The 20,386-nt window shown below is 34.0% G+C and overlaps 2 protein-coding genes across 3 annotated transcripts; one reads left to right on the top strand and one right to left on the bottom strand.

The window, feature by feature from the left end:
• Nucleotides 1-1,592: 1,592 nt before the first annotated feature.
• On the top strand, nt 1,593-9,224 carry LOC120333410 (solute carrier organic anion transporter family member 4A1-like). The gene is made up of 13 exons (XM_039400830.2): nt 1,593-1,786; nt 2,361-2,492; nt 2,649-2,918; nt 3,435-3,550; nt 3,658-3,748; nt 3,826-4,032; nt 4,717-4,889; nt 5,171-5,332; nt 5,752-5,912; nt 6,305-6,457; nt 6,540-6,593; nt 6,676-6,846; nt 8,087-9,224. Exons 1-13 carry the CDS (start codon nt 1,707-1,709, stop codon nt 8,195-8,197), a joined length of 1,881 nt encoding a protein of 626 aa, XP_039256764.2. The 5' UTR covers nt 1,593-1,706; the 3' UTR covers nt 8,198-9,224.
• Nucleotides 9,225-9,244: 20 nt separating this feature from the next.
• LOC120333402 (solute carrier organic anion transporter family member 4A1-like) lies at nt 9,245-19,233 on the bottom strand. 2 transcript variants are annotated; one of them, XM_039400820.2, is made up of 14 exons: nt 19,015-19,233; nt 17,701-17,845; nt 16,635-16,766; nt 16,226-16,492; nt 15,185-15,300; nt 14,943-15,033; nt 14,434-14,646; nt 13,087-13,259; nt 12,670-12,831; nt 11,952-12,109; nt 11,080-11,253; nt 10,792-10,845; nt 10,348-10,518; nt 9,245-10,087 (listed from the first exon to the last, which is right to left on the bottom strand). In XM_039400820.2, exons 2-14 carry the CDS (start codon nt 17,832-17,834, stop codon nt 9,896-9,898), a joined length of 2,037 nt encoding a protein of 678 aa, XP_039256754.2. In that variant the 5' UTR covers nt 17,835-17,845; nt 19,015-19,233; the 3' UTR covers nt 9,245-9,895. The 2 variants fall into 2 exon arrangements, with proteins under 2 accessions (XP_039256754.2, XP_039256755.2); XM_039400821.2 differs by lacking the exon at nt 19,015-19,233 and having other exon boundaries at nt 16,687-16,766; nt 17,701-17,839.
• Between the last annotated feature and the right edge of the window lie 1,153 nt (nt 19,234-20,386).

The raw sequence follows: 20,386 nt of genomic DNA, 5'->3' as shown, positions 1-20,386 counted from the left end.
TTACGCGAATATATTACATCTAAAAACTTCAAACCGTGTTAAAATCGTTAATATGAAACTCTGCCACACCTGACTCAGTCTTACATCCTATATTATAATAAGTAGACAAAAAGTCATCGTTTCCTTCAGCTATGATTAGACCAATATGTGATAGAAGGCGTCTCACATACAGACCATATTATTATGATACGAAGAACGAGCCGAAGTTGTACAATGAAAGTTTGAAGAAGTGAATACTGATATAAGAGCTGGATGTTTTGTGCCAGACATTACTTGTTTAGGAGTGTCATGCATTCAAACGTTGTGCATTTATAAATTTATTTCTGAAGCTTAACTAATGAGTTTGAAAGTCAGTCGATGTGTGCAACCCGTTTACTATTCAATATTATGGATACAGGTACGTAAATGCGATGATATCAGTATTTATAGACGCTGTTGAATTATTGAGAGAATCCCTTTTCAGTCGTTTGCTTCGAATCGATGACAGCCGAGTGGATAGTAATTTTTCATTGCAGTCGGAGTTGAACGTAAGGTCTTAACCGGAATGAAGACGGCACTTATTTTAACTTGCCAAGATCTCGTTTTTGCCAGAATTTCCATGGATTCAGAAAGCGATTTAGAGTCAAGTGAGGTATAGCCTAGTAGAGGCAGACAAGAACTTATAGCAGCGGTTTCCAAACTATGGGTCGCAAAAGGAATCTTAGTGGGTCGTGAAAAGATGTAGAAAGCTTTGGTTAAGTATACTGGTTATTAGAATCGGTGGCGACTCGAATACGTGAATCTTCTAAAAAACAAAACAAAAAATTAAATTTAAGTTCTAATCTGTGAAAGTTTCCTTTTTACGATCTTCTCAAAAGAACAAAAATTTGCTACACCAAGAATGGCCATGTGGCTTTTTTACGCATAGCAGGTTTGTACGCTGTACAGCACTTCCTATCGTGTTTCCCCGAAATTTAGACAGGATTTAGATTTATTTTCTTTTGAAGAATAACACTATGTTTTTTTTGGAAGAGGTCTTTTGTGTTCATTTATCAAAAATAAAATTACATTGTAGAAAATCACAAGATTTTTACTAAACATTATATAAAATCCGACATCCATTGTTTTTAATTTTATATTTCCTATACAAAAATCAAGTGACAAATATCATAATTGTGATATCACACAATCTTGAATAGTGGTGTGATCTTCACCTTACCTCAGGCCAATGAACCTTTCCTCTTCCACACATTTGAAATTTATTTTAAGGGTAGGGTTTAATTAAAATCATTTTGAAAATCAAAAAAATTATCTTATTTCCAGACTAGGTCTTTATTTCGAGGAAACACGGTAGTTTTGCGATGATTAACCATTGCTGTGTTCTGTGTTATGTCATAAAAAACATTAAAGTTAAGTGGGTCGCCATGGGCTGTGGTAATAAATAGTGGATCCCAACTCTAAAAAGTTTGGGAACCACTGAGATAGAGAGATGCAATAAATCTGGCGATCGAAGTCTTAACGAACGAACATGACTAAGCGGTGTCTCAGACAAGCTACAGTATGCGAGTAACCATTCTATGAATTTTTGCAATTTCTTGCCAATTTACATCAACAAATGAAAAGCTAGTATGGACATCACATAAATTTACTTGACATTTGCCAACACGTAGGTAATAGGTATTTTATATATAGTATTACCCCAAGCATCTATTGGAATATATTTTGAAATGGAAAAGATAGATTACGAATCGGATGTCGATGAAACGTGCGGATGTCAAATAAACTGCGGCTGTATAAAATTTAGAAGGTAAGTGTTTACCTGAGATACGTACAATTTTGTTATTTTGGAAATACCTTTACTTGAATGCAATTCTACACCCACTTTATTGCGTGACTAATTTCCGCTGATTGGACGGATCGAATTTCATTCATATGTTATAAGACTGCAATAAAATTAAAAAAAAAATTGGCTGGAGATGAGTACAAATATTTTTTCTGTAGATAGCATTCTAGTATCCTACATTCATTGAATTTGAACTCGAGTCTATGATAAAGAAACGGGCCTTGAATGACCAATAGTCGTTAAGAGAGCTAATCTGGCCTGATACATACCCGTTCCACATACGTAATAAGTTACTAATAACTACGGCAACGATACTAAATCGTACATTCAAATTGAATATACCATTTTTTCGTCATCTAGCATTTGTAAGTCCTTTATTTTACCCTGGTTGAGCATTTAAGATGTCATAATTGCTGTGGGCACGAATTTGTTTTGTGACTATGTGCTGAGACTGGGAATTCAGATACCCACATTTAATGCCTGGCCGCACATGGCGGTAGATGAAAAAATGTTCATGTCCTATCATATCTCATTTTAGGAGACCATTAAATCAATTTGAACGATTTAACAATTCGAAAGGTGCTTTGCTGGTTTTCTGTCTTGCTTTTCTAATACACACTGCTGTTTCCAATGGACTACTAATCGCCGTTTTAACAACATTAGAGAAACGGTAAGATCAATTTCATATTTTTATACCAAGTTTACTAGCCTAAGGTATTTAATATAATAATATCACACATAAATATTTTGAACGTGTCTTGAATTAATTACAGCTATTTTACAACTATGCTCTAGTTCTTTAAAATATCACTTTTTTTTTATATAGATTTCATTTAACGAGCAATGAAACCGGATTCATATTCGTATGCTACGATATCGGCGTTATATCCAGCATTCTGGTTGTTACATACATCGGGGGAAAGGGTCATAAACCACTTTGGCTTGGATGGGGATGCTTCATTGTTGGACTGAGTTTCCTTTTATTTGCTCTACCTCATTTTATTGCACCCAATCACGTAGTTTCAGATTCAACTTCATCTGTTTGTGATATAAATAACACGGCACACTGTGAAGAATCAAGCTTACGATCGTATAGGTCAGATTGGATTTTGAATTATTTCTACATAGTAACATCGGTCATCCACGTCCATGTACTACAACTATGCTACCATCCCCAGCACTTGGGATATAAAATTTGCATTAGTCCGAATTGTATTTCGTCCTATTTAAATTATATCAACATCAAAGTGGGAAACTAGTAACCATAAAAATTTTCATCTCTCTTTTACTTAGATTACATGTTATATAAAGGCAAAGTCTAACTCACCTTTTTATCACGTTATACGTTGTAATCTTTCATATCTTTGGCCATTTCATCTTGGTTCGAAAGAAGTTTACGTCGATTGTTTCTGCTATAAATACAATTCGCCGTTACAAACACGAAGAATGTAGGCTTCTTCCTATACACTTAATCTTAGCGTTCAAGAATTTGATGAAATCATTCACGAAAAGTCCTATTCTCAAAATTTCCTTCTCTAATGATCATAAATTAAAACTTCCAAGTGTCTAACTTATGCTTTCTAACGATATACACCACTTCACCTATTTTTAGGTCATTTTTTATTGCTGCAAGTTTTTTCAACGGCGTTGGATCGTCGCCATTTTATACTCTTGGAATTACATATCTTGATGCAAATGTAAAACAATCAATGTCTTCAACATATAATGGTAACCATTTTGTGATTATCTTCAACACGCTTGAAGTCATCTATACTTTCTTTTCTCGTCATTACTCCTAAACTAAACTCCTCACTAAATATTTTATTATTTTTTAGGAATTATTTATGGCGCTACAAGCGTCGGTCCTGCTCTCGGATTTGTGTTGGGTGGTTTTTTACTTACCTTTTATACAAATATCACTGAAAAGTAATGAATTTTATCTTTGTTTTTTTCTTGATACTAACTTTTTCATAATGATTTAACGAGTCTTATTTTTATGTAAGTGTATTAGTCAATGACGGTGATGCGGAATGGATTGGGAATTGGTGGTTAGGATTTGTAATGGCTGGAATGCTAATTCTCCTCTTATCTGTGCCAATAATGATGTTTCCAAAACAGTTGCCAAATTCGGAAAAGTTTCGTTTCAATCGTGAAGACGAAATTCATCAGATTGCCCTAACTACTGACAAAAATAGACATAATGTTGACAGGTACAGTAACCGCTTTGTAAATATATTTTATAATTCGTTTATTAGTAGGTCAGGGGTTACTTTTTGATATATTTCTCCCTTTACCTATTTCAGATCTCAATATTACTCACTCACTACGCATATAAGGTTAAACAAGGTTATTTGTTTTCGTTAATTGTTCAATATTTAACGAATACTTAGCTATAGTTATACGCGCAGTTCGCACTCTGGCATTTGCAAAGCGGGGAGTGTACAGAAACAAGAGAAAAAAGTGAAGTACTCAGTTATAGCAGGACTAAGGAATTTTCGAATACCTGATGATTCCAGAATCGTATCGAATATTTTTTTCGAATCGAATCTCGAAAACCTTGGAGATATATAATTTTATGCGATTTTTATATTGTAATTGGTCCTGTCAACAAATGAATTACTGAAAACGTAGAATACATCACTCAAACAGATTACTGAGCGTTCACACACAAAAAGCAACAAGTTTTATAAATAAATCACTACAGAAAATAGTCATATGTCAGAATTGCGCTGAAAAAATGGGGAATTTACCTCGACCATTGGCGGAAAGAAATAAAAATCAAAATGGCGAAGATTCGAAATTTTGCTCTGAACCGATTCGAATAAATTACTATTCGATTTAAAATGCCCAGCCCTACTCAGATATGACTTAATATTTCATGTGCATTATTTCAGATTTCGAGACGTTCTTCGTAGTTTAATCACAGCTCTGTCCAATCCCGTTTTACTGTTTCTCTCGATCGCTGCTGCATTTGATTGTGGAGTCATGACGTCAGTTGTTTTATTTGGGCCAAAATACATTGAATCAATGTTTGGAATGTCATCTTCAACTTCTGGGATTTACTGTGGTAAAAATATTTTGTAATTATTGAGAAGTCGTTGTTATTTCTGATACAATTATGTCCCAATACACTCACAAACGTAGTTCTCCATTATAACAAACATGCATTGTTTGGTAAAAAAAACTTTTAAAATATGCATCAAAGTTTAAAGAAATTTAACTCAAAACCTTTCGAAATTGAAGATTTTCCATATATTAAATAATTCCATATGTTCATAAGTACCCTCTGTCATTTTTTTGTGACTGTTCTCGATACATTTAATCTTCAGATTTAAACTAACATTTCAGGGATTATCGCGATCATATGTGCAACAACGTCATATGTTGGTGGTGGAGTCTTAATATCAAAATTCAAAATGAAACTCAGACAAATGTTAAAGTTGTGCATTGTCTGCTCTGTACTTTCTGTCGGAATTTACATGATTTATCTCTTGAGATGTGAAAAACCTCGTGAGTTTATTTTATCAGTTTTGTTCTTTAATATGGTTACACAGATAATTGAGTAAAATATATATGTATAATATCACATGCACACCCCTACGGAGGTATATGATACAATCTAAGTAAGTGTTTACTAATTAATTGATAATTAACGGATGCTTGTAAGACTGATTGTAGACTTTCCTTATTTTGCGGGTGTCTCAAAACTGTCTTACACTTGTCCCACTTGTATCACTTGTGTGTATTAAAAGATATGGGACATGACGGTCAAGTATGGGACAAGTGGACGTGATGTTTTCGTCTTTTTCGACGATATTATCTGAAGTACCATACCATCTGAATTATATACCACGGCTTTTCCAGATGGCAATAATGTTTTTGCAAACTTTCGAAAACCCTTGTTTTAAAATCGCGTGATCCTATTTCAGCAATTGCGGGATATGGTGTCAGTACTGGTAATAATATTTTGAGATGCAAGTCAGTATGCGGATGTACTGTTGACACATATAGTCCTATATGCACAAATGAAGGTATGACGTATTTGTCGCATTGTGATATGAACTGCATTTACACTAACACTGGAGCAGAGGCAAGCATTTTTTTTATGTATATAGGGGTGACCGTACATTTGAACCCACGTAAATTTGACCCCATGTGTATATCCGCGGGTTCAATCTATATGCGGGTGCTAGAACCCATGGGTTAGGGTTAGTTGGGTTCAACTATTCGCAAAACAAAAAAATTTCCATGGTGCAATAGTGTGCAAGTGCAATTGTCGTGGGTTCAAATGTATGTTCAAATTTGATTCAGGAAGCGTTTGGTCGAAGCTGTTTTAATTAGTACAAAACCATGTTATAGAGTCTTTAGACTGTTTAATCAACCATGAATTTCAACCCCGATAACCTAATCTACCTCATTTTTATTTACGGTTCGCACAAGGATGTTCGTGCATAAAAAGTTACCTGTTCTCATTAATTATAGGGTTATTATAACTGTACTGTACTGCAGCGGAATATAACAGTAAAAAGCGGAAGATGTATAAATGAATCATGTAATAGTCGAGGTTACATTTTCCTGATTGTCGCAGGGCTCGGCTTATTTACAACATTCTTGAAAGCCATGCCAGGTTTGCAGGTAGGCTATTTTTCTTTTATGCCTAAAAATTCTGTTATACTTTCTTGCCAACATGGAATAATATAATGTATGTTATTTTCAGACCTCTCTGAGAAGTGTTCCATTTAATCAGAGGTCATTTTCAATTGGCGTGCAAGTAAGATATCATGATTTTGATACAACAATATTTACAGTTTTCTACAATTTTGTTTTATTTATTTTATAACCACTCTTTTTAGTGGACGATTATTCGACTACTTGGACAAATACCAATGCCGATTATCACTGGAAAAGTTCTCGATCTCACTTGTTTAGTCTGGGATAAAGAATGTGGGGAATGTGGTGCATGCAAAGATTATGACAACCAGAGCATGTCGATTTACCTTACATTGTTTCACACAATACCACTGGTACGGAACAAAGGTTTCAATTATCATAATGAAAATAGTTTCTGTAAAGAAAGTTCACAAAACTTGTTAAAATAACACAATTTATTGCGCATCATTAATGAAACGCACATAACTATATATAATTTCTAAATGCTGATTCTGGTCAGCTGTTGATCAGTTAGTCGTTTTTTTGAATATTAACCGGTTACAATTGATTTTGAACGCTAGTCACACTTCATTATTATACGTCAAATTTGATGACGTCAACTTATGTTCAGCGACGGTTAAAAGAATAACCAGCAACCATTTCTCGGCTAACGATTGAATCGTTTTCGATAAACTTCCCAGCGCTGCAAATTATAAATTTATACAGACTAGAGCATTTGTTACCGAGCATCTTGGTAAGCTGCGGAAGGTGTCGGGCCCACTGACTACCCAGTTATATGCCGCGATAACACTTCCTTCTTGATTTACTTCCAACGTAGATGCGGTTGTTGCACTTTGGATAAATATGGTCGATGTTTCGCAATCGTTTAAACGTAAATTTAGATTTTCAATATTTGCCCACTTTCCGGCCAGCCGCAATCGTCGCTTCACTCATACCGCCCATACCTTACTGAAGTCACGTATACTCAGATTTATATACCTAATTATTAAAATGACAATAAAGCATGATGACTTCAAATGTTTAGATTAGATATTCGATTCAAACAACGACTTGAATATTCACCCCTTTGAGCAATATTTAGGGCTTTCTTCGCCTGTAGTGTATTCTTGTTGCAACTGATGATATTTTTGATCCTTTAATTTGATCAGACGCTAGCTCTAGTCCATTAAATATATATACATAAAAGAAGACTAGAGTTCCACCTCACCAGTAAAATGTTTATGCTGAGATTTGTATCCTCCTTGTGGAATCCATTTCCTACTAGTAGTTTCTTGTTGATGCTGATTAGAATTTTTTTCATACCTGACCATCTGACTAATGAACAAGGCTAAACCCTTTTTTTCCTTCTAGAAAGTCACTAGACGATTGAAATTTTTCACTTTTATTTGGGAAATCACCCCACAGATTAAACTAATCTACATATTACTTGATTGCATAAATATAAAACCTAATTTTACATTTTTGAAAATACTTTCAACTGGTTGTCTATTTTATAAATAACTCAGTAAATTTGAATTGAATTATTTTCATTTTATTTTTCAAATGTAGTCATTCAATTCAAATATTAAAGGGGCTTTTATATTTTTTTAACAGGCATTGGGAGGATTTTGTTACATGGGTGCGTTAAAAGTTTACAAACCACCAAAGATGGAAAAAGAAGAATCTGATTCTTCGAACGACAAATTTGACACGAGTTCCAATTAATATGTCGTCATTGAAACATACAATTTGTTTTACTTGGAAACATCATATCGATTTTTAGATGTTTGTGGCTATATTTTTGAATTAGCCTACTTACTTTAAGCATGTGTCAAGATGAAAATAGTATTTGACAAAGCATTTGACACAGCGTTTGTGTGCAACTGCTTTATTTTCATGTGCCTTCAAGTCAGGGTCGGCCAACCTTTTTGACCGAAGGGCCACATGTGGTTCACCAATAATTGCACGGGTCACTTAACATGGTAGTTATGTTCTAGTTTTGCTACACTAACTACAGGTTGATGAAAAAACAAAAAATATCCTCACACCAAACTTTCACAAATATTAGAACAATAAAACTGTTGTTTCCCAACTTTTGGTGGGGCGCCATCAGTGGTTATTCCTGAAAGTTTCGCCAAGGACAAGACAAAACGCTTGATCATGTTTATCACAGCTCTTAACAAACCAATGCCTCTAGTCGTACTATCAACAGGGACAATGGCTGCGATCTCCGCTGTAATTTCATATCATCATTAACTCTCCGAAAGAAGATCGCCAAGTCGCCAACTAACCAGAAATACGATGAAAATTTTCTCGCTTTTGCAATTAAAGTTTCCGCTATAAAGTTCCTAAGCTCTTCAACACGACGAGTTATAATCTATCTGTCTTGACAGGCTATTTTTGGAAACACCTCTTTTATTGCCGGACGTAAAACATTGACAACCCGAACAATACATAATATACATTCCTTAACGAATTTTTTTTTCTGAAAATGGCTTCGATTGTGGCACCTTTATGTATCGATATCTCTTCTCAGTTGGCATCGAATCAAAAAATCACTCATGGCTCGTTTGGAAGAGCTGGCAGAGCGCATTTCAGGGAAATAAACAAAATTTTTGTATCACATCTTTATAAACTACTTCACTCGAAAAATAGTTTTACTCAATTTTTTATTCAATTCTGAAAATTCAGCGTGGGCCACTCAAAATGCTTCCGCGGGCCACGGGTTGGACGACCCTGCTTTAAGTTATTGATCGACAGTGACAATATATATATATATTAAACTGAGATTTATTGAACTATGCAACCATATTTTGCAGTACTGCTGATTTGTTTTTGGTGAAGTAATAATGACTTCGTATTGCATTATTTGAAATTACTGAAAACATGTGATTAGTATCGAACGTTTTTATTTTCTTCCTGAATACAAACAGTTCTTTATTGTTTTACACTTGGAATTACACTCCAGATAAAGCCTACAAAATAACTATTTGGAGATACGAATTCATTTTGTTTCTCTAATACATGTACACATAGTTAGAAAGGTTGTGTTCAATTCCTCGCATATGTTGTTTATCTGAAACCTAGTGAGTTGGGTAACACTGCTGTGGCATTACTCAAAATTTCAATTATGGAATTCCTCATTGGAGTTATTTACCCCGAATGAATTACACTCCAGGAATTACACTCCAGATAAAGCCTACAAAAAAACTATTTGGAGATACGAATTCATTTTGTTTCTCTAATACATGTACACATAGTTAGAAAGGTTGGGTTCAATTCCTCGCATATGTTGTTTATCTGAAACCTAGTGAGTTGGGTAACACTGCTGTGGCATTACTCAAAATTTCAATTATGGAATTCCTCATTGGAGTTATTTACCTCGAATGAATTTATCATATTGGTCTTGTATACAGTTAGCTCTCAACTATCACTAAACGCTGGATTATCAATAGCACTTGGTGGTTCCTTCTTTGTAGATTCTCCGTTAGCAACGTTAGCACCAGTTGATCGTCTGTTGAAGTCATCAGAAGCAACTACTTCTTCGCCATTTTCTTTTTCGACAGGCGGTTTATATACTTTCCATACGATGAGGAGACATATCAAACTTACACCCTGTTATAGACGTAATTTATAAAAAAAATAAATAAACCATATTTTGTGTATTTTTAAATATTACGAAAGTCTTTGTAAACAATATTGCGCCACAAAAAAGTTGTTCGCAAAAAACTCAAGTTGCTAGTTGTTCAATTTCGTAAACTAAATATTTATTGTTTTATTAAAACATTATGGTTGAGTTGTAATTCTGGCAACATTATAATTGAGCAATGAACCTTTGGTATTGTAACATAATAATATTATAAATCTCAACCTACTTTTGCAGTCGTGGCCATTATAGTTAAATATTTTGACATCGATGGACCATCGTACATTTTGCAAGCTCCACATTCCCCACATTCTTGTCCCCATAAAATACAAGAAAGGTCCAGTATTTTTCCAAGAATGATTGGTAGAGGAATCTGACCCAATGTTCTCATAATCAACCACTGATAATTATAAAAAGTTGGTATCAGATTTAAATAACTTGCTGTTATTTAGTTGATAAAAGATAATTTTTTCTTCTTGCAATATTGGGTTGATAAGTTTTAGTCTGCTACTACTATTAGTTGATTTAGTGACCCAAAATAACCAATTTATTGGCTTTGAAATATTAGACTTTTTTAAATCCTGAAGATGGATATTGTCGTACACGTACGTTCAATTAAAATATTACATCTGGTTGTTATCCACTTTGATTATGGCAGATTATTTGAACTCACCTGTATTCCTAACGCAAAAGAACGTTGATGTAACGGAATGCTACGTAAAGATATCTAAAATATATATAAAAGTTTTGAAAGTGATGCAGATATTGTTTTTTTTTAAGTATTTTATATGGGTGGTATCATTTTTCTTCCTATTTGTAAATATGCTTACCAATAATAGAATAAAAAAACAGCAGTTTTGCCAAAAAAGAGCCGATATCATTCTTGACACAAAACATGGTATCAATATATTGAGTTTTTTTTTTTATAGTTATACGAGTTTTAGAAAAAAATGCCATTAACCTGTAGAGCTGATTGCGATTTGAGGTAGCCGAAGAATGTTGCTAATCCACCAAAAAATAAAAATAGTGCAACACTGGGACATGATCCAGTGCTACATTTCCCTTTAGTAGCTGTTGCGTTTTTAAGTGAGGTAATGATAGTGGAATTGAACACCTTGCTGCAGTTTGTATAGCTCTAGAAAAAAATTTAAAACATACATACAGTCATCCTGAGTAATTCAATAAATAGTCTTGATGCACACTAACACAAATATATTTCTGTTCAAAAAAACTAATTCTAATTAAAAAAAACGAGATCCACAGTGTCCTACCCGACCAGAAAAACGGAAATATATTTGTGTTAGTGTGCAGCAAGACTATTTATTGAATGACTCAGGTTAGTTATCTTCACTCTTGCTACAGCATCCCCACAGATTGTAGTTTTCGCTGGAAAGCCATTACTTTTATTTATTTCAAAAATTTTTTTTGGACTCCGAGTGATTTGTTTATTGTCTACGATGACGTCATCAGAATTGAAAGTTGCGCCCCTTGTGGCGGTTCCGCGTTTGCGATCTGGTTGTGAGGCGATGTCGTGAACAATGCCGTACCGGTAGTCTACTGTGGCAGTTGGCATACCCGTACCACTTCGTTTCGGTCTAGTATTCACATATTTGAGCATTGTTCGCTTGTATTGAAGACAAAAAGTACCGCTACCGACGATTTTGCATTAAGATGGAGCACTAATTCGCGATGATATTAAACGGCGGGTATTTGCTCAAAACCTCATCTGTTATCTGAAATTTTGAATGTGATCTGTACAGTAATTAACTTCTGTTTTTGAAAGACAATTAATAACTTCAATCTAGAGTGTGAGAATAAAAGTTGAAAACTTACCGGATCCTCTACGCTGCATTCCGCGTCACAAAATGACACATACGTCAGCTGATCTGCACCACATATAGGACTGAAGAAGTTAGTGCTGCAACCACAAGAAGATTGACACGTAGTCATTTCAGAGTTTGTATTATATGGCATGTTTACTCCCGCAACATCTGTGTGTTAGATATATATATTAGAAAAGGAAATTACCAGTTTTAAATCCTATGCAAAAGACTTTCCCAGTGACATGCAGTCTTCAGAAGACTTCGAAGTAGTCGACTTCAAAGAATCCTCCCAGAGAAAGAATTTTATCGTTCTCGGGGAGGAAGTTTTGTATTTGATGTAGTATTACTAATATTTTTTAGTTTTTTTTTATTATTTGTCACTTTTATACTTATTTATACTTTATGAACTTCCTTAATTGTACAAAAGCGGTAGTGCGACTGGAGCATAACACTAGCTAATGATCCATTAAGCATAGAATAAATAAAGTAGTTTTTACTAATAGTGAGGGAGGACAAAAGAGTGCCAAAATAGGCGAAATGGAGAAATTTAACAAAAAAATGTTTGGAACCACCCCTAATCAGTCATGTGTAACGTTACGTAGATTATTTACCATCGAAAACAAGTTTAAACTATCACCTAAATAGCACAATTCATTATATATACAAAGCGAGTCAGATACAATTACTACAGAATTGATTAATGTTTTCTTCTTCTTCGTTATTCTTACCTGGAGTCTCGCAGTATATCAAAAACGCAAACAAACACGCAAACGCCAACGATGTTGCTACAAGGCAAAACCTTATCATCTGAGGTACTTTCAATTCAAATTTTGACACCAATATTCCACTTAATAAGTTGCCAGTAAAGGCTGATACAATCACGGCAATTCCTGAAGCAATGCAGAGCAAAAAGATTGATATATTAAACAAACCCTAACCTAAATGTTGACAATGTAAAATATATATTCGTGAAACTTTTTTTTACAAAATCCTAAATAACATATTAACATAATTAATCGAACCGAACACAAATATTTAAATACTGTATATATAAACCGATTCTATATATATGTCTCTTCTCGCTTATATACCTTAAATATATATAGTAATGGTGATAGATATTTCTAAAAACAAAAATTTCATACCAAAATATATAGCCGCTGTTGAAGATGTCATATTAAACATTGTTTCAATATATTTCGCTCCAAATGCTGAAAAAGCCGACACGATCCCGGAGTCCATTGCACCACTGATGGATATGACAATCAACGTTGGATTTTTCAGAATAATATAAAGACATCTAGGTGCGTCACGAATGCTACATCAATTAGAAATTGATTTAGGAAGAAAGAAAATGGATAGGTCCAAAAAGAACTCGATTTTGAATTGCATTTTTGCTTATGGTTACCAACGAACATCCACGAATAAAGAACTTGAATACTAAATGGTGAGGCTAAAAACCTATGACTACACTACAAGTTAGAAGCAATTAGATCAGCGTGGTCCAAGGTTGTTGCCTTCGCGGGCCACAAAATTGTTTTTGCATTGTTCGCGGGACACAATAGTGTCAGAAATAGGTAAACAGGGCAATACAAAACAAACTTTTTTATTGTGCAAACAATTGATCATTGTTTGTCATTTATCAAGCTGAAACATTCAAAATACGCCAGAAAAATCACTGAAACATTTATCTACATTTAATATAAGATTTCAAACTCTTCACAACGGAGAAAGTGGTCGTCCCGTAAATGTAAGTGCTCTCGAACATCGACGGGGTTCTCGATATTAAAATTTGGAAATGCTCATTGCTCACATGATAGCAAAATGGCGTTTTAGACTATATTTGTCCTAACTGCTGAATGATTGATTATCATATTTTACCGAATGTAAGGTACAGGAGAGTAATTACTAATTTTTCTAACATATTAGAAACATTTTTTTAATACTGTTTAGGCTGGTTGCAAAACATCACCGGAAAGAATTATATTCTCAGGACATAACATTAAAATTTAGTTAAAATAACTGCTGAAATATATTCCCAACCAAAAAGATAGAAAGCCAGTGAACAATTTGGACTACCCAGGCACACTATTCAACTTTGCTAGTTGCTTCAGCTGGCCGTAACACTGATCAATTCAATGACATTAGTGATGTAACGAGATGTCGAAAAGATTTTCTGGTTATTTTTATGACGAAACAACACCAAATGCGATTTTCGATTACCCTTCAGCAAAGGCGACGTGGGCCACAGATATTGACGCTGCGGGCCGCATGTGGCCCGCGGGCATGGGTTTGGACCACCCTGATTTAGATATTACAAGTGCAGATCGTCAGAAATGGACACGCTCCACTTTTAATGGTATTATGTCATTATATAGCAACATATTAATTAGATTTCAGTCTATAAAATTCCAAATGAACCGCTTGAAAAAAATTTCTTTGCAAGAAATTGCTTTGGACATCATGCAAGTTGAAAAGATGAAAGTGCTCACTCTTTCCCGAAATTTTCATCGCCCTTGATTTTAATTGCGTCTTTCTGTTGATGCATTTCCTTCTCTCGATCCAGTCTGACTTTATCTGTATTTGGCAATTGTCTCGGATACATCATAATAGGAACAGAAACCAGTACTGCTAAACCTCCCATGATAAGAAAACCGATCCACCAATTTCCGATCCAAAACAGACTAGTAGATTCAACTGAAGGACTAAAATATAATTTCAATTAAAATTCTATAAAATGAACTTTGCATAATAAACCACCAGCTTGTGATTCACTCTTTTCAATAGTAATTTACATATTTAATCTCATAATTCGCCTAGTTATGAAAATTTTCTTTACAGATATTTCAAAATATACAAATATGCTGCTATCGTGTTTTTACAATTAATAGTATTTAAGCCAAACCTTTTATGTTTCAGTGACATCTTAACCCTATAACAAAGTAATTTAAAATACTTCACAGTTTGCGTAATTGCCGCTACTTAAAATGAAACAACTCACGTTTCCCAAGGGTTAACATAAATATTGAGAAAATATCCTCCCAGTAGAAATCCGGCACCAGGACCAAGCAAAGCAAAGGCGAAGAATATTCCTGAAAATTGACTCAAATATATCACCCAGCATTGAAATACAGATATGGATTTTTTTTCTCATAAACGGAGGTCTTAGTAATTGAGACCCAGATTCTGTATAAATTAGTTTTATTTTTTTTTGTACAAGGCAAGAGTTTGTGAATAAATTACCATGGTACGTTGAAGAATATTTTTCTTTAACATTCTCATCAAGATAGTTTATAGCTAGAGTATAAACTGGTGATGCTCCTATACCAAGCAAAAGCTGGCCGACAATGAAGAATCCTCTGAAATGTCATACGAATCAAATAATAATATGAGATTATTATACAATTTTAAAGTAAAAATTAAAAAAATGAATCAATGAAAACCTATCAACAACGACGAATCGGTTCAAAACAGCAATGCTTCTCAATTTCATCTTAAATAAATCATTGAACTAGTTTTGACGAGAGGTAATTGTATTATAAGTGGAACTTGTTATCATTTACTCCTGAAATCATATACTAGACATGGAGTTGGCCTATGGTTTACTTTTTATTTTAATTTTCGTTGTTAGTGTTTTGGGTATTTTTGTTGTTGTTGTTGTGAAAAAATCTCTCTTCTTTTCAACTACTGAACCAATTGCTTTGAAATTTCCGGTGGTTAAAGATTGTTGTTGTCTAGAAGACTATTACTTTTATTTATTTCACAAGTTTTTGTGGGCTCTGTGGGATTCTTTTTCACCGCGAAGTTTTGTGCGACGTCGCCATTAACATTAAAAGTTGCGCACCGTGTGGCGGTTCCACAATGTCAGTTCAGTAATCTTGGTGTTCAACTCCGGAGAATGTGTGAATGATTTGATAGTACGTTGTTTTTGGCATTCGTGTCAAATTTATTTGAACATTGCTCTTTTGTTGAACGAAATCATAGTTTTGTAATATATTAATGTCGAAAAAATGGCATCATAAGACAAAACTTCAAGTTGCTTTGTAATATAGATACGTATGACGTTTCCGTCGTTCTGCTTAACTTATTTATTTGAGCATTGCTCTTTTGTTGAACGAAATCATAGTTTTGTAATACATCAATGTCGAAAATGGCATCATAAGACAAAACTTCAAGTTGCTTTGTAATATAGATGCGTATGACGTTTCCGTCGTTCTGCTTAACTTATTACCAATTTTAACAATTTAGTACATAAGGCACATACGGAAACAAAATTACACTAACCTGTATACTCGCAAGCTTGATGCTTCGCAATCTGTGGAATTCTGATCACATACGAATGTGTTGACGTTAATAATTGTATACGTTGGAGCAATAAAGTGGGGTAAAGAAAACACAATTGCTCCAACCCCAATGATAAATATACCCCAGCCCAACCAGATGGGTCTGTGTCCCCTTCCACCGATGTACGTTACGATAGGAATGCTGATACAAACCCCAATTTCGTAGCAACTTGCAATAAAGCCAGTTTCTGAACTTCGCAAATGGAATCTGGAATAGTAGCGCAAGGGTTTATGATCATAGTTATAAATATGGGGGACAGTTTTTAGGATACGTTTGTTGATCAATAGAGTGGCGACACATCGGATACCAACTTTTACTCTTCACAAAATATGACATACACAAATATTACCTTCTTTCCAGTGTACTGATTATAACACTTGATATTCCATTTACAGTCATACCTTGAATGAAAACTCCCATACAGAAGAATGCAAGAGCCCATTTTGCGTTGTTGAAAACGTTCAGAAAAGGTACTGTACACCTACAATAAAAATCAGGTTCATAAAATAATTTATTTGCAAAATGAAACGTCAAATTTGAAGTTTGTACCAACCATGTAATCTGGTAAATAGTTAGAATAGCCTGATTAGTGAATAAATTCTCAATTATCGGGAAAACTTGACATGACCATTTCATTGAGTGGACTATGATTTTGTTTACACGTATTGTGTAACTTTTTGTAATCCGTTTTCATTAATCCCACTCTTCGATAGTACTTCAACCGAAAACCAAGCGCAAATTGTTGTTACTGTTAAAGTGAATCGTACTGAATCATTTGTTTGGAATGCGCTATTATTGCACATAGGGTTGTTTTTGCGAAGTTTGATAGAAAATGCTATTCCTAAATATCGAACTTGATGAAATAAAGTTGCAAATCATTAAAATCAATCCAGCTCAATCGATGTTGATTCTTGGAGAACGTGAATATAGTGAATGCGTCGCGATTAAATTTTATATCAGTAATGCCATCATAACAAAATAGTAAATTTAATGAAAGTTTAGTGAAAGGAAAAGAGATTTTGAATAAATTCAGCCTGTTTGACCATTTTATTTTATGATAGAAATATTGAAATTTATTCTAAATCTTGTTTGCGAACCTATTATATACCCTACCCTGAATTTTCTTTAAGCTTTTTATATGTGCAATGATACCTTGTCGTGCTCATGTTTATATCCATACTGACCAAAACATAAAGCTGCACAGACTTATATTCAGGCATTCAGTTGTATCTTACTATATATAGCAGCCTTGAAACGTGTAGAAACGTTTATCCACAAATTAAAAAAACAAAACAGTATCAATAAAGGTAAAATATAATGTGATGCTAATTACGGCGATGGTGTAAAGTGAAACTGACAACAATTCCTAGAATGTTGAATAAAATATTGTTGGTTGTATAAAGTGTTGAACTAACCTTCCAGTTTTACAACCTCCGCAACCAGTTTCACAACCACATTCTTCATATTCTCTGTAGTTTTCAGTTTCCTGTGATTCCTCTGTGCTATTACGTCGTATTTTAGTTGGCATGATATCAACCTTTTTTTTCATTGTTACTAATCCTGTTTCAAAAAATTGTCTAAACTTTTTGAGTATGAAATAAATGAAAACAAGAACTTGTCGCTACTTATGTGACAGTATTACCTTATAATCTGTGGTAGAGTTCAAAATTTTAAAAACAGATAGTTTTCTATTGCATCGTACTCGCAAAGAACAGGTTTCCTTATTTCAGAAAACAGTGACGAAACAAAACAAATAAAAACTAGAAAGGGTTGGCTGATTATCACGACTTTCAAAGAATGGGTTCGCGAAAACCGTGTTAAATCCCTAACTCGCATCACTGCTTATAATCAAAAACACATTCTTACAGCTTAGTCATATCGTACGCGATTTATGACATCATAACTTAAGTTGTGTTCATAACACTTGGACACAAAACGCCTAACCTGTGGTTTATACATGTACCTTACATACGTTATTACCGTTTCTTCATGGTTGCTTTATTTAAAATTTTCAGTTGATCTGGTTGAATATGGCTACCGCGATACTTCAACGAACACTAATCACTATCTATCCATCAATTATCCCTAAAGCAGCCACGATAAGAGAAAATAACATCCCCGTAGGCGACTATGCTTCATTTATGCAACGTGATTTTACAACCCAATTACATGAAACACTATCCAATGCATTCATCCATAAATTGTCCCGATAAATAAACGAATAAATCGACTTTTTTTACTTTTGGTAAAATGTTTTGAGTAATTGAAAGCTGAACTTCAAATCGTAGAAAACGAAATAATAATTATGTCACAAATACTTTAAAAATTACTTACCGTACTATCAAAATAATTGCCTGTGTATAGTATGATTTTATGATGAATTTTAGTTTCATAAATTTCGTTTTTATTGATTACCTATCTGACATTTTCTCAACTACTAATTTGTGATGTAAGTGATCTTCACACATCATGCATGTACATTTTTACATGACCTCTAATAGACATCAAATTAATACTATCGGTTATTAGACTAAGAAAATGTCAATTGATCGATATCCCTGTGATTACCACGAGGACACACACACATACATACAGATAGATAGAGAAGGAGAGAGCGAGAGAATGAATTTGTTTATAGTATTTTACGCAGGTATTGGTGTAATATGAATCAAGTAATAGTAGTTTACAACTTCTCATTCATTATGACAATACATACAAATATAACATACCTTAGTTCTCACTCACAAAATTCAATTCTTTAGTGGAGAATGGAGCGGACTTGAGCTGAAGCGAAAAAAGAACATATCAAGCGAATTGTGCCTCGAATCTCAAACTCGCATCAAAGTTAATCTAAATGTCTTGTGCCAAGTGAATCATAATGAATCATAAAACTACCATACAAACAGTGCTCATTAATATATATCTCAATGACGTAGTCAGAACAACGATTAACAAGATGCACGTGACATTACAGAATGTGTCGTATAAAAAGAATTTTTGCAAAATTACGTTTAAATTTAAAATTTAAGGTGTAGTTTTAATATCGCCCGAGGCATACCTAATTATAGAAATCATACTTTGTTTCTACTAATTAAATATATTTAACATACTGCTGCCATGGTTGTTGTTTGTTTCTGGCCCAGTGCAGAAATGGCGAACCACTGGCCCGCGGGTCACAAAATTACCCACCTTGTTTTTTTCGCTGACCCGCCAAATGACGAACTATTAAAAAAAAAACATAATAACATTTCTGTGATAAAAATTGATAATGAGACCGTCATTAATTCAATCTAACATAATATGTAAACAACACTATGCCTGCCTGTGTGCTGTTACAATGTTTACGGCATGAAAATACATTTATTTCTTGCAACCTATCTTGTAACAGACGTTTACTTTCGTAAGTGCACAAACTGTATAGGGGACAATATGATAATTAGATGCTGCTGAACAGAAGATGAGCTATTAAACGTTTATATTATGAGGTACCGGTACTGTCACGTTGTTTATTGAGCATTAATAATCTCAATTTGATTAATATCAAATTGATGCGGTGGCGGTTTTAGTCACAAAACACACTATTTTGGTATAAAACAAAGGACTTCAACAATTCCATAGGAATTTTTGGATATGATATACACTACAGTAATGAACTTCTGACATACTTTCTTTTTTGCCTACTAAAAGTTTATAAACGATTAGTCTTTCTCTAGAAAGAGAAAATGAGATTTTTTTCATCTCAACAACAGGAAAATCACCAATTACAATATTAAAAATTTTATGGAAGCATTATGTCCAAGGCAATCTAAACAACGATTGAATCTTCTTAATACATCTATCAGGGGGTTGAGGATGAAGAAAATTAAATTTTCCGCTAAATTTTATACATCTTGAAAACGAAGATATGCAAAATGTTCTACGTTCCATGCAAACAAAAACTTCTTAGCAAGCCAGATGTATGGCTCTATACTGAGTGAGGAGATTTTAATATAACACGTTGGAATACGAAGACAGTCATTTCATCGTAATCGTTTTGTGCAATCAAATAAGAAGCGTAACTCCAGTGCAATGAAATAGTCTCCCGAATTGGATGGAGGGTTT

This window comes from Styela clava, chromosome 13 (genome assembly GCF_964204865.1).
Source record: "Styela clava chromosome 13, kaStyClav1.hap1.2, whole genome shotgun sequence".
Classification (NCBI taxonomy): Eukaryota; Metazoa; Chordata; class Ascidiacea; order Stolidobranchia; family Styelidae; genus Styela; species Styela clava.
The sequence above is the reverse complement of the archived record's forward strand: the minus strand, read 5'-3'. Positions and strand labels throughout refer to the sequence as shown.